This window comes from Rhamphochromis sp. 'chilingali' (assembly GCF_963969265.1).
Source record: "Rhamphochromis sp. 'chilingali' genome assembly, chromosome: 14".
Classification (NCBI taxonomy): domain Eukaryota; kingdom Metazoa; phylum Chordata; class Actinopteri; order Cichliformes; family Cichlidae; genus Rhamphochromis; species Rhamphochromis sp. 'chilingali'.
This window is the reverse complement of record NC_137941.1, coordinates 19,930,417-19,947,134: the sequence shown is the minus strand read 5'-3', so window position 1 is coordinate 19,947,134 and position 16,718 is coordinate 19,930,417. Positions and strand designations below refer to the sequence as shown.

Here is a 16,718-nt window from a genome sequence, read left to right as displayed (position 1 = left end):
GTTGTTTTTATTTGTTATTTTTAAAATTGCACTTAAAAAAATACAAGAAATTCTCTAATTTGTTGAGTAAAAAGACATAAAACACGATGTAGGCACTTGACATCCAGCTGCGTCAATGCAAAAGACCCATTGTTTATTTGTGTCGTTTTTGGACCTATATTACATTGCAATATGCATTATTTGGAAGATGGTTTTCATGTCAGTGGCTGTGGCCAAACTGTTGGTTTTAAATATGATAAAGTGCCGGGAGAACAGATTATTATGAAGCATGTTAAAATATGTAATTCAACATCATGTATTTCATTAAGGATAATTAGGTCTTCATTGGAGGCTGGCAATAGGACCTTATGAAAAATGCACTGACTACAGTACTAATCACTCATCAGTGTAAGAAAGTTTTAAAAGAATGCACAAAGAGCTGGAGTGGAATATGGGACGAGTGTTTTTAAGCTCATAATTTTTCTTGTGAGCTAAGCTCAAATGACATGATGTCAGTACTCCACTGAAAGGCTGAAATGCTGTCACCAGCTCAGTTACACCCAAAGTGTGTCGATCACTCTCGGGTTTCCTTCAAGATCAGGTTCAAAATAACTGCAGCAGCAGGTGGACTGCAATGATGCTCAGGTTACTAGGAGCTTGAATAATTGATGTGAGGACAGGGAGGGGGCTGTCACCCATAAAGCAGGAGTCAAACAGACGAGGCTGAATGGGAAGGCGAACTGGATGAAACAGGACACATGTTGTTCCACTGAGCTTAACATTGAGATGTTATAATTACCAAATTAAGGTATCAGTGAGAGCCTCTATCTTTCTCTGCCGTGTTGTGCACATGGAGCAGCTGGAAGTCCACCAAACCAAACAAAAAACAAGCAAAGCTTATAAGCTCCTGACACACCATTTCCTGTTGAACCACTCCTGAATGCACCGCTGTTTCCTGACATGGAAGCATCTGCATTTGTGGTCCAACATGTGACCGCAGCACCAACAGTGTACTGTGTGGGTGGAAGCACATTGTTCTACGTTTGAAGCATCACAATCTTTTTTTTTTTTTTCCAGTTCCAAGCTGTCCTTGCCTGAGCCCGGACGCTCCTCCGTGACATGCCCAGGTTTGCCCACTGACATACCGGGAGACAAAGCCCTCTCTGGAACACCGCAGATCCTCCTGCAGTGTTGCTATGGACCTGGATTAGAAACTTTGAATCAAAGCTCCCAAGCAGGTTCCAATCATGGTGTTTCTAAAGCAGCGGATTATGATAATGATTAATGTGGTAGCTGTAAAGCATCAGCCTACACACTTGTTAAAAAAAATAAACAGGTAACAAGTGATTATGCAATAACTGACAGCTAAAGTTAAACAGTTTTAAAGAGTCCTGACGCATTAGGGGTTTGTTTACTCAAATAACTGTTATTTAATCAAATTCTCATTTTAGCTCCATTTATGGTCTCAATCGAATCATTCTCATTTTCATCGTTAGCTATATTTAATTGGATTTATTGCTTTCTATTATATAATGTGATTGATTACATTGTTTACATTGATGTAAAAATTTGTCAACATTGTGAAACTGTAGATCCAAAAAAGGAGTTTGCCGTGTCACAGTCTTAAGCTATTTGATCTGTCGTATACACTTCTGACACTCAAGCAAAGACATGCAACAGTTTTAGCAAATGCTGAAGCAGACTGCTGTTAAATGCTTTGGAAAGACTGAAAAAGTGATGCTTTTTTTGCAGCCATTCTTTTCTACTACACATCATCAATGAAAGGCAAATATATCCAAAAGCTGCAGTCACATGTTCCTTATTGTGTGTGATTAGCTGCTGCACATGGTTTCTTTCAAAGTTCCCGAGCATTTATGTGACAGTGTTGGCTGCTGCAAACATTTGCCTGAGATGAATGAATAAGAGATAAGTGATAAAAGAAGACTGAATGGCTTAAGGAAAACAAAGGAAGGGAAGAAGCTATAAACCAAAAAAACAAAAACACAGTTGCTCAGCTCTGGATGGTTATTTACCTGCCACTTCTTCTTACGCCCTTCTTGCTTCTCCGAACTCCAGCCTGATTTTCACTGTCGGCGGGATTAGCGGTATGACTTTGAAGACAAGGCTTCCTTATTGACAGGGTGTCTGCAGTGTGCGGCTGTCATAAGTAATAAGTGTAAATTTGAAAGCGATCGTGTGAGGTCTGGCACGCATGTGTAAAACATACTGGCTTTACTACGAGCTGATATGGGCTGGTATGCCTCAGACTGTGGGGCATTAAGAGGATTAAAGTATATTTAAAAAAAACACGTAGAAGTGCTTTGATTTTTGGATCACCTGCAATGCTGTAGTGTAACCACCAAAGAGAGCTGTGCTGCATGGAATTCAGCAAACAAACAAAAATTATATATGTTTGCATTAATCCTCAGATGTGACAAGGACTACACAGACGCTACCTTTCGAGAAGTCTAAAACATCCTCCTTGCTGCAGGCCCATTCTGCTTCAGGAGTGATCCGAGGTTTCAAAGTCTATGTTCAAGCAGTATTTTACTTTCTGTGACTCTGCAGGACTGATTTGACTCTTTGGTTTTGGTGACAGCTACCAGTCACAGCTAACTGTGCTTCATCACTGCTTGCGTCTCAGGTTGCATTTGACAGCATCCCCTTATTTAACAGACAAGGTATACCACTGTGTGCGTGCAAACCATAGATGTAACTCAGCACAGTGATGCCAGAGTGTTTCCTTGGTGTTTCCTGTTGGTAGAAGGGTTCATGTGCAAGTGCTGAGAGCAGAAATGAGGAACAAGAGACACGCTGCAAAAACAGGGGAACCCAGCTGTGACTTGCTCAAAGACCATTGAAAATAAACAAAATATGTGCTACCCTCTTTGCCAACCAGGCTTAATGAAACAGTGAGGTGAAAAGAAGTGGAATTAGATGCCGAGGTAAGAACAGAAACTGTGAAAAGAGGCGAGAGAAAGGAAAACAAACTAGTAGTTTAGCTGCCTTTGGCTGCTGATGTTAAAGGATTTGCAGATTGTGAGAGGCGGAATTCACTAGCTGTATCAGAAAAGGGCTCTTGGTATTCAAATGCAAGAATGAATTCACCTTCATATGCAAATGAAACCTGGACATATTCAAGCTACAAAATGGAACGGTTCGTGCAAACAACAAACACAAAGTCTTTAGGAGCCAGTGTTGCGCATGAATACATTTTAAAAAGAGTATTTCTGTGAACGCTGACCCAAACAAGTTCAGTTTGCAACTAAAAAACAGCATGAGCATGAACAGGTGCTGTGAGGTGCCTGTACAGCATTTGGTGCAACATAAAAAACAATGCAGCTTCTTGGTTTCACTACTACTAGTCAGATAATAGCAGCAACCAGTGATTCTACAAAAGCCAATCCAACCCTGTTCTTATTTAATTTAGGCATGTGGCCAGTATTAGGAAATATCTGCAAGTAACTGATCAGAAGAACTGAGTGTTACTTTTCATCTGTGATCACTTTAATAAGTACACATGCTCATTGCAAGTGTAGGCATGTAGACAATTCAAGATGACCAGTCAAACTGAGCTTCAGCATGAGGGAAGAAAGGAGATTTAAGGGACTTTGCCTTTGCCATGGTTATTGGTGCCAGAAACTGCATAGAAACTGTTGGTGTCCTGGGATTTTCCTCCACAGACATCTCTACAGAGAATGGTCCAAAAAAAGAGAAATACCCAGTAAGCAGCAGTTCTCTGGGGAAAAATACCTTGTTTATGACAGAGCTCGACTGCTTCAAGCTCTTTGGAAGGCAACAGACTTATTGCAACTAATGCAATGAGTGGTTGAATATCAAACATTAAAGCAGATGGAGTACGGCCGCAGACCACAACAGGTTGGCTAAGATCAGCAAACAGAGGCTACAACTTGCACAGGCTTACTAAAACTTGACAATACAAGATTAGAAAAATATTATATTTAATGAGTCTTGATTTCGTTTGCAATATTCTCATGCTTGTTCAGAACTTGGTGTAAATAACATGAAGGCATTGATCCATCCCAAATTAATTTCTTTATGACCGCAGTGTACTTATCTTCTGATGGCCACTCCCAGCAGGATAGAGCACCATATCACAAAGCTAAAATCAGATTGGTTTTGGAGGAAATTTCAGTCAATAAATCTGCAGAAACAGTTTCCAGTGCCTTGTTGAGAATAGGCCACGAAGAATGAGGCAGTTCTGAAAACAAAAGGTAATCCAATATTGATAAGGTGTACCTAATAAAGTAAGTGTGTGTGTGTGTACATATCTATATATATATATTTATTTTTTTACCAGCATTAAAAAGTACTCTGATTCTATTAGGGTTAAACAGCAATCAATGTAGTTGTAATCACAGGCTGTGTGGATCTGAGGAGATTCTGCTGCTCAGACCAACACATACAAAAAATATATGTAAAAGGAATGCAATTCAGTCCTTTTCAGGACTAAAACGGTGAACATGTAACTTTTTAAATTGACATTAGTTATAGTTTCAGCTAATAGTTGTGCGAATCATTTGCACACATGCATATTACAGATACCAGATATTTAAAAAGCAGCCTCTGTATTCAAATCGTATAACAACATAAATGCAACTGAAGAATTCCAAGTTGTTGCTCCCACTTGCTTTAATTCAATCAGAAAAGATCACAATACAAACACAATTTAAAGATATAACAATCAGTCTTTATTAATGTCATTATTTACTGTACATCTACTTACAATATCTGAGGTTAAAGCATTGTCTATTCCAAAGCTTGTTACAAATGTAGCACTTTAACATTTTTTTAAAAATGGATTTATACATTTATATAAATCCATTTTGTTTTAAAGGGCTATTTTGTATATTTGCTGTTAAACAGATGAGTATGGAAATCAGATAAGTGACTTTTATAAAGCTAAATTATTCACATTTCAGGGTGCATATATCAGTTTCTTCATACTTGCTTTGCTGTTAGAAGTCTTGATTAGTAAGGCACTTAGGAATTGTAACTACTGTAACTTCTGTAACATAGAAGAACGTTCTTCTGTTTTCTTAACATTAAGGTCTAATGTGAAGCCAAATTGGATTTCTTCTCCTGACTAATGGACACAAACTGTCTGGGACATTATAAAATGACCCAGCTTTCCACACAAGCAGAAAGTTGCAGCAGATATGTAACCATACATATATCACTGACTGTGGGTTTTATTCAGATACATCTTCATATGTTTATGCCCACAGAAAACTAACAGCCCTGAACATAAACACAAAGGCTGGTACTGGGTTGCGCTCAATAGCTATTGTTTTTGTGCGAACACAGTGAATGGTTTTCCCTGGCCCAACCCACATCCACTTCCTGTGAGTCAGCCTGGATAAGCATTCTTCCACATAACCACTATGAGTTAATTTAAAACTACTAAGCCATCGCAGCCTTCCCCCCCCCAAAGGTGGCATGCAGTTGAGACAAAAGCACTGATAAAAGATCGCCACCTTGCTATTCGGAAGGCAGTATGCAGGATTAAGTGGGATCTAGCAACATGACAACCAAGTCAACACCTCTGAGGAACCTGGAGCAGCTGCTAATGAAAGGTCCTCTGTAGAGACAATGTTTGGCTCATCTCTTCTGGGCTAAAGTAGAAACACTGGAGCTTGGTGGATGAGGACCCGCTCCTGTGTTGAAAGCCAAAACCAGGTTTTGTTCATCTGGTTTGTGTTTAGCCAAAATGCTGCACAGCCATTACAACCCATAATCAGACACTCAACTGTTTCACAACTGCTAACAAAGCGCAGAGTGCAGGACTCCATGTGAACCATTGTCTATGACACACCCCAGTCTTTCAAAAGCAAAGACATATTCTATTGGCATAGTTAACAGTTACTTTCCATCTGTGAGGACTCGGTCCTCAGTCATCTCCTTCACAGATACCCAGGTTGTCAGTGATGATTTATTTGAAATGACACACAATGGTTTAAACTTGACCACAGTTTAGTTCTCCCTTGTCATTGAGTATGCTGACTAGACAGCCACATATCTAACTTATGGTTCACAAATCTTTGCTTTTCATATTTGGGTGATCTAAACATGTGGTTTGAAATAGCTGGAAAATTGACAGGTGTGCACTTTTCCTCAGTTATGTGGCATATCTAGCTTTGGCCAGCAATGTTTAATTTTCTTTTGGTCCTCCAGGGTTGATCACATGACTGAAAGTGAACCCTCCCCATCAAAATCCTACATACTGGTCCTTTAGTATTTTGGGGGACTGGCCACAGCAAAGTGCGCATAAGCCCATCTCAAACCACAAAAAATATTTATAGTACCGCAGTTTGAAACAGTGTTCAAAGTTCCTGCTCACATACTATAAAAAACACTGACTTTTTCTTGGTTGGCACATCAGGCTTGATGGTCAAATAAAGTCAGATGAAGGCTGACAAAGAGCTCATACTCAAAGTGAAAATGCAGACTAATACACTGTAGCATCTGCACAGAATGAAATGTTGTAATTACAACTAAACATGTTGCCCTGAAAACAAAAAAGAATCCTTTCACTCCTTCAGTCAAACAAGAGTTTTACTGCCCTCCTGTGCTCAACCATGAGGCAAGCAGGTGTGGAAGGACCTTCCTTCATGTGCTCTAGATAGACTGATGTATGGTGAGACAACACGCTTCATGAAACAAAAGAAAAAAAAATTAAAAAAAGAAAAAAAACCAACCGAAAACATTCATAGAATAGATTTCACATTAGTAAGTTGTCTCACTGTTTTTGTGCGCTTCAGTGGCTGAAACGGGGGGGGGAATAAAAATGTGTATGAGCACTAATATGTCCAATAAAGTCTTAATCAGGGTCCTTGTTAGTGTTATAAAAACAATGGCAAACTGTCAAGGATTTGTCTGGACAGAGGATCAGATGTTCCTCTTGGTCGTACTATCCCAGAAGCACTCTCTGAAGGCGGTCAGCAGGCACACTGTTCTCTTCCTCAGACTCTGCGTCGCTCTGCGGGTTGGAGCTACAGGGAGAGGTGCACTCAGGGGAGCACAGGTAGTGCATGAGGGGTAGCCGGTACTTTCCACAGAAGTCTACAAATTTGATCTGGCGCACGCACGAATCAAAGTACACACCTGGAACAAGAAGAGTGACAGGAAATGCACAGTCAGGCTTAAGTAACAGTAACTTGTGCTGTTCTTCACACACACACACACACACACATCAATATTCTGGTGGGTGATGGGCTCCGCCAGGGCTGCCCTTTGTCATAGGTTCTGTTCAGAATTTCTAGGCGTAGCCAAGTGGTGGAAGGCTTTCACTTCGGTGGCCTCAGGATCTCATCTCTGCTTTTTGCAGATGATGTGGTCCTGTCGGCTTCATCAGGCGATGGCCTCCAGCTCGCCTTGGAACGGTTCGCAGCCGAGTGTGAAGCGGTGGGAATGAGAATCAGCACCTCCAAATCTGAGGCCATAGTCCACAGCCGGAAAAGGGTGGAGTGCCTACTCCGGGTCAGGGACAAGTTCCTGCCCCAAGTGGAGGAGTTTAAGCATCTCGGGATCTTGTTCACGAGTGATGGGAGAAGGGAGCAAAAGATCGACAGACAGATTGGTGATGCGGAGAGAAGAGAGAGCTGAGTGTAAAAGCGAAGCTCTCAATTTACCGGTCGATTTACGTCCCTACCCTCACCCTATGGTCACGAGCTGTGGGTAGTGACCAAAAGAACGAGATCGCAAATACAAGCGGCGGAAATGGGTTTCCTCCGAAGGGTGGCTGGCCTCTCCCTTAGAGATAGGGTGAGAAGTTCGGCCATTCGGAAAGGGCTCAGAGTAGAGCCGCTGCTCCTCCACATCGAAAGGAGCCAGTTGAAGTGGTTCGGGCATCTGACAAGGATGCCCCCTGGGCGCAGTTTTACGGGCATGTCCCACTGGGAGGAGGCCCCGGGGCAGACCCAGGGCACGCTGGAGAGATTCTCTCTCTCAGCTGGCCTGGGAACGCCTTGGTGTTCCCCCGGATAAGCTGGAGGTGGTGGCTGGGGAGAGGGAGGTCTGGGCTTCTCTGCCTGGGCTGCTGCCCCCGTGACCCAGCCCCAGATAAGCAGAAGAAAATGGATGGATAATATACAATATGAGGAACAACAGTTGTAGTGAGCAGCTCACAAGCGTGGTGAGCATGGTGACATAACTGTGGTTCCCAACCTGGGATATGGAATTTCCATAGGAAGGTCACAAGATAAAATTAAAGGAGCTATGACGCTTATCCTTATCCTGTCATATATACTGATACAATGGATAGATGCTCATAAAATAAGTTTCAAATAAGGAGGTCACCATATGTACAATTAATCCATGTGAGATTTCTTTTGCTACATTTAAATCTGTATATCAAAGAGAGGATATCCTCAATCTGATTATCTGAGGCACACAGCTCCGGCTTGGAGCACAGCAGCCTCACCCACCTATTGTTCACTGAAACTGGTGACATGGCATGTAATCATTAGGCACAACTCACCGGCACACTTGGGGTTGGGACACTTGCTGGCCAAGTCCAGATAACGCACCAGGTTTGCAGGCAGGTCAAAAGGGGAGTACAGAAGATTTCGACTCTTAACGGTGCGCCCTGCCAGCTCTAGCAATGAGGGTGGATCGTAGGTCATCTCCTTGACAAAGCGCACAACCAGCGGGTTGCCTCTAAGACTGAGCTCCTGCAGGTGCACCAGGCTCAGGATCTCTCTCGGCAGGTAAGTGAGCAAGTTGTTGTGTAGGCTTAAAGATCGCAGAGAGTGGAGCCTAGAATCGGATGCATAAGCACTCTGTCAGTTTTGTTTGCACTTTGATAAAAATCATGACTACTTGAAAGTTCAGCTACCAGATCAATGCAGGATAAATTACAGTTCTAACTCAGATAGCATCTCTGAGGAGACCATATAGTCAAGCTGTAGGTAGACTGGTGTGTGGCGATTGCTAGGATAGTTGGAGAGTGCTGATATTACCTGGTGAGCTGCGGTGGGACACTTTGGATGCGGTTGTCACACAGGACCAAGTAGGTGAGGTAGGGCAGATTCGCTACTTCAGGAGGAATGGCTGAAATAAGGTTTCCGCCCAGGTACAACATCTCCAAACTGACAGATGACAAAAGAAAACAGGTATTGATTTGCAATCTCAAGATTTTTTTCCTCCGTGCATCACACAGAGCACCATCTTTCATATGGTGCTCTGTTGTAGAGCATCCATTTCTCTCCTTTGTGATTTTTACCATGACAAATTTAAATAAATAAGTCTAAATGCAATAAAATTACACTTTCCATCACAATTGCTGCTGTGCAGGTATTTTTTTTCTTCCCCCAATTAAACTCCTATTGTCTATTGTTCCTATAGACAATAGGAGTTTATAGCCATAGCTTCAGACTCCTGTCAACCCTGCTGATGGCTGAGGGCCACAGATACCACAAAGAGCACTGTATTAGCCACCAATGATGATTTCATCTCATTAAATAAACAAATAAAGTGTTACATTAAAGTATGCCACAAGGGGGCGCTGAAGCTTCACCTTTTCATGGTCAGAGTTCAGGTTTGTCACCAAATATGAAACTTTGCTTACAAAATATGTTGATTTAAATAAAAAACAAAACAAGGACATGAAATAAATTCTGAGATGATGATGATGACATTTACATTGAGGAAAACAGACATACATGCTTGTTGCTAGGCAAAAAAAATTAAATAACCCCCCCCAAAAAAAACAAACAAAAAAACCCCCACCATGCTGAGTTATTATAGGTATCAAGAACACGAGTGGGTGGGGGTGAGGGGATGGCATCAAAGAGAGACATGAGAGAGCTATGGGTGGCTGGTCAGCGAAAGTAAGCTGTCAGGCCATCTGCCTGCAGGAACTGATGACACAGCGACTGCGAGACATGAAGCCATTATCCTGTCCTTGGTGGCTGAGCCTCTCTTTGAAAAGAACGGAGACATTCAGGGTCTGCTCACTGCCCACACCAACACCGTGAAACAAAACTACTGACAATTTCAAAGACATATCATGAACTGACTCATGGTACATCATCATCCATGCATAGTTTTGTTATAGCCCGCTGCTGTATTTTATAAACTGTCATTTGATCACAGCAGTGTTAGTGATAACTTGCACAATGACCAGCCATCCTACAAGATCGCTTGCTGAGACTAATGTTTGGGTCATGGGAAGGATAAACCTAAAGAAACTTGTTAGTATAGCACCTCTCTCCGTCTTACAGGTATCTAGCTGATATGCAAGGTTTATCAGCTAATCAAGTTCAGCGCGTCCTTAAAGGTTATAAAGCTGGTTCATGTGGTTACATGTACTTTGTCTTCTTCTTCTGTTTGCACCCCTGAAACACCACAGCACGACACATTCATTCACTGCTTGCCTAGATAATTCACCAGTTATTTTTTTGTATTAGTTTATTGGCAATATGACTAAATGTCTATTTTGTAGACTCTACAATTAATCCCCCCCCCCAAAGTCTGTCACAAATCTTATGGAGTTGTATCAGGTCAATTGTCTTTGTAGGTTCTCAGTCATCCACATCGCAGTAATCTAAGGAGCTTGGAATGAAAAGTGACTCAAGTCCCCCCCTTTAGATTAACCATTTTTGGGAAATATAGTCAAAGAATACTAGCTTGACTTTTTTCCCCTTTATATAGTCTATAATATATATTAGAGATATTATATAAAGCCTGACTGATTTATTGGTTAGCCAATATTAACCATTAGTATTGCCTTAAAAATCCCATATCAGGCAGGCTCTAATCTTGTACACACATTTTAATGGAAGTCACTTCTTGCATTTCAATTCAAAAACAATGTCCAGAGGATCAATCAAACAGTCTTAATTCACAGTAGATGCTTTGACTTTAAAAGACAGAAATGCAGCATAAGTTTAGATTTAAAATGAAAAAAAAAAAAAAACATTAATGTAGTTGAAACCTTTATTAGGATAACAGATTTGGCTGCAGTGACAGTTTTCGCATACAAGCACCATCCAGTGTGCTTCAGGATTTTTTCAGATGCATTCCATCTTTCTCATCCCTGACCAATCAGTGTTGTCTCTGTGATCCAGGACCTCCTGGTTCATATACTGGGCACTGGATTGTCCTTTCATGTTCAATAAAACACAGTGCGAACCAGCTCTGTGTGAATGAGGCTCACAAACTCACAGGGTCAGCGAGGACGGACTACAGGCAACTAGGTCAACAAGGACAAACTGAAAATTACTCAGGCAGAAAAATGTGTAGAGTTACAAGTCATTTTGCTGCATGAGGGATTATTTTTGAAGAACAAGAAAAACTTAACATACAGTGATAGTGAACACAGATGAGTTTGTATGACGTAATCAATTAGATCAGGAGACGGCCTTTAAACCTGTGCTGTAACAAGTCACTGAGCTTTTTGGAAACAAAGATCACCAGTGTGTAATCAAAGTGTGCTTATCAATGATTATGATAGCAAGTGGACAGTAACTTTCCTACATTGCAAAGAGACTTAATGAACCCTTATCAGGTGCTATAGGACACATAACCAAAAGGAATCTCTTTGCGTGCACAACTGTTGCCAGGGTGCTTCAGCTGATGCAGCATTAAAGCTGAGACAAGAACGTAAATGTCCACACACACACACACACACACACACACACACACACACACACACACACACACACTTTATTAGTCCTGATAATAAAGAAAAAAAGTATATACTGTCTTTTTGCAGCAATTAGGTGGCTCGTCTATAAAGTATCCCTTTTATGATATGTTCACATCAAATGTGAAGCCAAGTTTCCCCTTTGTGCAAACAGAGTCAACTGTTTGGGTTTTTTCAAAGTCCTCAAATATTCACTTATATTTGTTCAATATTCTCCAAGACCCCCCCCCCCCCCTTTTTTTTTTTCTACATAAAAGAGAAGTTGAATCATAGGTCTCAGGCTGCCCAGAAACAGTTTAAGTATGTTTGTCCACCATTTCTGGTTGTCATCTGAAGATGAAATATTTTGAACTCTCATTTGGTCTGAACACATCTTCAGACATCTACTACTTTCCATTTAACTGGCATCACCTGAAAAGGGCTTTGTAACATTGTAACGATCCTACTTCCACATCATCGAAGTAATGAGTTTCGAAAGACAGCCGTGCAACAAACTGAGGGAAGCTTAGCAGTGTGGAGTTTCTTTTATTGTGTCATTAAGTTATTTTAAGTGAGTATGCAAGAATATTAACAATTAAGCCCACCATATCCATTCTGCTCAATAAGCACCTCCAGGAACAGCCACAGTCAGAGCCCAGACTTCGATCCATGTGAGAATGTGTAGTTGAATTTGGAAAATGCAATTCAATGTTGAGCAGTTTTCAAGGAAAAATGGTGAATACAATACTGTACTGTCCACATATAAAAGGCTTACTGTAAAAAAAAAAAAAAAAGTCTAAATACTTCCTGCCAGTATGTGTCATAATTAAATTTAAATAATTAAATCTGTTGCCTCTGAGCTGCAGTATTTTGTACGCGTTGATAAAACGATTAGGTTTGATCTTTGGCCCAGCATTCGGTCACTGTGACACTTGTACCTGTCAGCAGTTCAAGATAAGAAGTCCTTACCCTGCTTTGCCCCATTTAACAGAAAACAGGGCTGAAAAAGTTTTGAACAGACTTGAGCTGTTCGCTTTTATTTTGAAATGAGCTCCTCTGATCTCAGTGAACTTTTGAGCTTGGTTATAAAACCACGTTCTTGCTCGTGAATTTATTCAACTGCTCACTTTCTGCATTTTCTGCCAACAATGTCTTCAACAGTGCCGCAAACCTCCTTTCTGAAATTGAATAATCAAAACTTACAAAATAGAGTTAGTGTCTTATTCAACATGAAACCAAAATGAGCGACTGAGTCAATAAATTCACCAGCAAATTTGTCAGGGTTAAGGGACATTTTCCCATACACTCCAATCGAATACAGCCACAGTCAGACAGCCCTAAACACCATTTGGCAACCAGCAGCTTCAAGTGGTTGCAGGAGGTTGATGGCAGTTGCTGTGAAAATAGGAAAGCAAGCCTGCGACCCCGTGCAATCACCTGTCACTGGGAAAAGTGTATTCCCCCTGTTGGCAAAACCCTCATAGTTTCTTTGGTTGCTACTGCAGTCACAGTTTGAATGGAAGTGAAAGACTTTTCTCCAAAAACTTTTTCTGAAATTTTTGGCTGCACAGCTGGAGCAAAACTTTTACTGTAAAAGACAAACCTCTTCCATTTCCAGTTTTTGTCATACCTTTTCAAGTTGTTCCGTTGCTCGGCTAGTAATTAACAAATGTTTGCAGACAAACATGAAAATCTACAAGCAACTGTTGCAATATGCAAGCAACCAAAGCAATTAGTAGGATATTTCTAGTGAAGAACCTTCTTACAATCGGATTTCACCCAGCGAGAGCCAGCAACCACAACCAACCAGTAGAGAAATACATTTCCCTAGCAACCAGTCGAAAGATCCCATTCGATATGGCACAAGGAGTACTGCGAGTACTGCTGGGCCCAATACTCACATATCCTAATATATTCCCCAGAAACAGCATCTACTTTTCTTCTTTAAAAAAAATAATAATAAAAAAAAAAAAAAAAAAAAAAAAAAAAAATAATAATAATAATAATAATAATAATAATAAGTTCAAAATACTTGCAGAAAAATTAAAAATGATATATTATTTCAACAATTTATATATGAAATTAATATGGAATTTCACATACATTTTAAAATTAAAATGTATGTGAAATTCCATAACATAAAGAACAGCAGGAAAAAGTAATTTTTACTAAGATATTTCATTAATCACCAACTTATGGATTTATGCATTTTAACATGTTTAGCGTCCAATAAGTTCAGAAACATCAGGAAACAAATTGCAGATCTTAGCAGTAATATTTTAGTCGCCTGACAGGTGAGATTTAGTTGGCTATATTCAGATATTGTTGCTGACTGGCTGAGCAGAGCCAGGCCAAGTCATAAACAGTCTAAGCCCTGAAAATGTCACATAAGACAGGTTGATGAATGTATATTTTTATTGTGTAATCATACAAGAGAAAGTGAATGTTTGACAACTTAATGCTACTGGGATAATAATTTTCATTGTCAGAGTTAGGACAGTGTTTATCCACACTAAGTAACTGCAAACAGATTGCAATAAGTATATCTGAGATTTAAAAAAAAACAAAAAACAAAAAAAGGATGTATGAACAAAACAGGAAAAAACAAAAACAAACAAAAAACAAGCAAACAAAAAACAAAAAAAAAAAAGCAAGATAATGGTATGCTTCCTTTATCTTAGTTATTTATCATTATGATTCACTAACAGCGATTCAAACAGATGAAAGCCTAGACTTGACTAGATGCGACTTTGCATTAAAACCATAGGCATTATCACTGGTAACCAACTACTAAGTTAGCAAGTTTCTATTTAAGTTAGTTAATATTGTCTGTTTTAACAATTGCATTGCTATGCAAATAAATTTAAAAAAAAAAACAAGTCTATGCCTAAATAACAGCTAACTAGTTTTAGAAACTTATTGTCTGCTGGTTTCTTTTATTTTTTTATTTTTTTACAAGCACAATAGTTACCCATTATAACAGTTGTGCCAGATGTATTATGCCGAGACGAAGCGTGGACAATATATAGTTAGTATTAGCAGCGTTGAAGTGTGTCGTTGGTGGTGGGTTTAGCTCGGGCCGAGGGGCCCAAAGGCTGGCCCGTCTCTGCAGCAGATAACCATAGCAACGACCATAGCTAATTACATTGTTAAATTTAACCAAAAGGGAAGTCGTAAAAAAACCTATGTAGTGACCAATACAGGTAATATTCAGAGGGCTTTACTGGAGAGAAATAAAAGATTGATTCCTCTCCACCCCCTCAATTATCAGTTGGTCAGATTATATCGTATGCAATATAGTCGATTGCCTCAAGCAAAGATATGCAGATTGGACACTATACGTAATCCATTACCTCAGCGCTGGACTGAAACGTCACTCATATATTGACTTTTCGGCCGTTTTGTGTTGTTACCTTACCTGGTTAAGTTTTCTATCTCTGCAGGTATACTTTTCAATCTGTTTCCTCCGAGTGAAAGCGACTGCAAGCGCAGCAGTTTGGTACACTGAAGCGGGATCTCCTCGAATCGGTTCCCGCTAAAGTTCAGCACCTCCAGCTGCAGAGAGCCGAACTCCTTGGGCAGCGAGAACTCGTCCAAGCGGTTGTTCTTGGCTATAAGTGTTTTCAGCTTGGTCAGGCGTATAATGTCCTCACAGATGAACGAAAGTCCGTTGTTGCTAATGTCCAGAAACTCGAGGTTGAAGAACAGGGTGACCGACGACGGCAGCGAGCCTAGTCGGTTGTAGTTCAGGTAGAGTTGTTTGGTGTCTCTTTTCCTCCTGTCGGTGATACTGTCAACGCTCAGAGTGTTCAAACCCAAGCGTGAGAAGTCGAGCACGCCGTCGCCCACTGCCGCTGCCCGTTCGTGACTCTCCATTTTGGCAATTTTGTTTCCTTTTTTTCAACTCTGCAAAAGTTTCGCAGAGAACGTTTAACGTCAACGCGTGACTTAGCTCCACAAGTTGCCTATTTTTAACATAAAGCACGAGCATCTACCAGTAACATTTAACAGCATTTCTAATCACGTCTAAATGACTAATGTATTGCTTACAACAGGCTGAAATAAGCCACAATAGCTACACCGAACGCTGTGAGGCTCTTCTACTCGCAGCTGTTGGGATGGCCTGTGGCTTCCTGGTTCAGATTGGCTGATTCTCCATATAAATCCCGCCCACCCACGCGCCCATTGGGTTCGCTCCCGATCTGTCATATTACATGGCATTGATTAAGGGAGTTGTAACTGATTTTTGGAGTTTATTAACAGTTTCCTGGCACAAGTTGCCATGTACAACCTCTGACTGCATTTTTTTTCTTGTTTTTGTGTTTTTTTTAAGTCTTACGAAAACGGGACAGTGGTGGCCGATGATCGATAAAATCAGCTACCCATTTTCTCTGCCCTTATGCAACACGCGTCCTCTGTTACGTTATGCAGTTCAATGCTGACTTGGATGTGCATGGAATGAGAAATAGGTACAGGATAATTGGGTTCCTCCCACTGAATTCAGGTCTATGCATAAAAATGTCACAGCTTATTCACCGCGGTAAAGTGAGCGGTCATTTGTGAGCCGCGGTCAAGCCAGCTGCTTCTTCTTCGCCGCATAAATTTCCTTGCGCTTTTACACCAGTCTTTACGGTAGCGCCTTTTCGCTTTATATCCTTGCTGAAAGAGCAGAGTGAAGTATTTAGTGAGTTAATAATCTGTTAATTTATGTGACCCCATCTTTATATTTTATTTTCACTATATATGAAAGTTGCTAATATGTAAGAAATGTTTATTCTCTGAATCTGTAATATATGGTGCATTTTGTTTGTATGTTTATATTACTAATAAAGAAAAAAAAAAAAAAAAAAAAAAAAAAAGAGCAGAGTGAAGCTGACCCCCCACCCACTTGAAACGTAAAGGCAAATAGGCGGAGCGGTTAGTGCTACGTTTGTGCAGATTTGTGCAGGTAAAATTAGCGTTTGTGCTGCTACGGTTTCCGAGATATTAAACTTTATTTTATAGGTCATTCAAAGGTCACCATCCCCCCAGACTGCTCCAAAACGGGCCAAAATGGTCTACTTTTTTAGTGCTACGTTTGTGCTGGTTTGTG

General features: G+C 40.5%; 1 protein-coding gene across 1 annotated transcript; it reads right to left on the bottom strand.

Moving 5' to 3' along the window:
• Positions 1-4,614: 4,614 nt before the first annotated feature.
• Positions 4,615-15,691, bottom strand: lrrc58b (leucine rich repeat containing 58b). The gene is made up of 4 exons (XM_080902588.1): positions 15,045-15,691; positions 8,961-9,089; positions 8,480-8,757; positions 4,615-7,104 (listed from the first exon to the last, which is right to left on the bottom strand). The coding sequence occupies exons 1-4, from the start codon at positions 15,500-15,502 to the stop codon at positions 6,911-6,913; spliced, it is 1,059 nt and encodes a 352-aa protein (XP_080758714.1). The 5' UTR covers positions 15,503-15,691; the 3' UTR covers positions 4,615-6,910.
• Between the last annotated feature and the right edge of the window lie 1,027 nt (positions 15,692-16,718).

Excerpts from the sequence above, each read along its gene's own strand:
- lrrc58b (XM_080902588.1), bottom strand. The coding sequence starts at position 15,502 with ATGGAGAGTCACGAACGGGCAGCGGCAGTGGGCGACGGCGTGCTCGAC. Across the intron at positions 8,758-8,960 it reads GTCCCACCGCAGCTCACCAG|GCTCCACTCTCTGCGATCTT; the intron begins GTAATATCAGCA and ends ATCCGATTCTAG. Across the intron at positions 7,105-8,479 it reads TCCCAACCCCAAGTGTGCCG|GTGTGTACTTTGATTCGTGC; the intron begins GTGAGTTGTGCC and ends TTCTTGTTCCAG.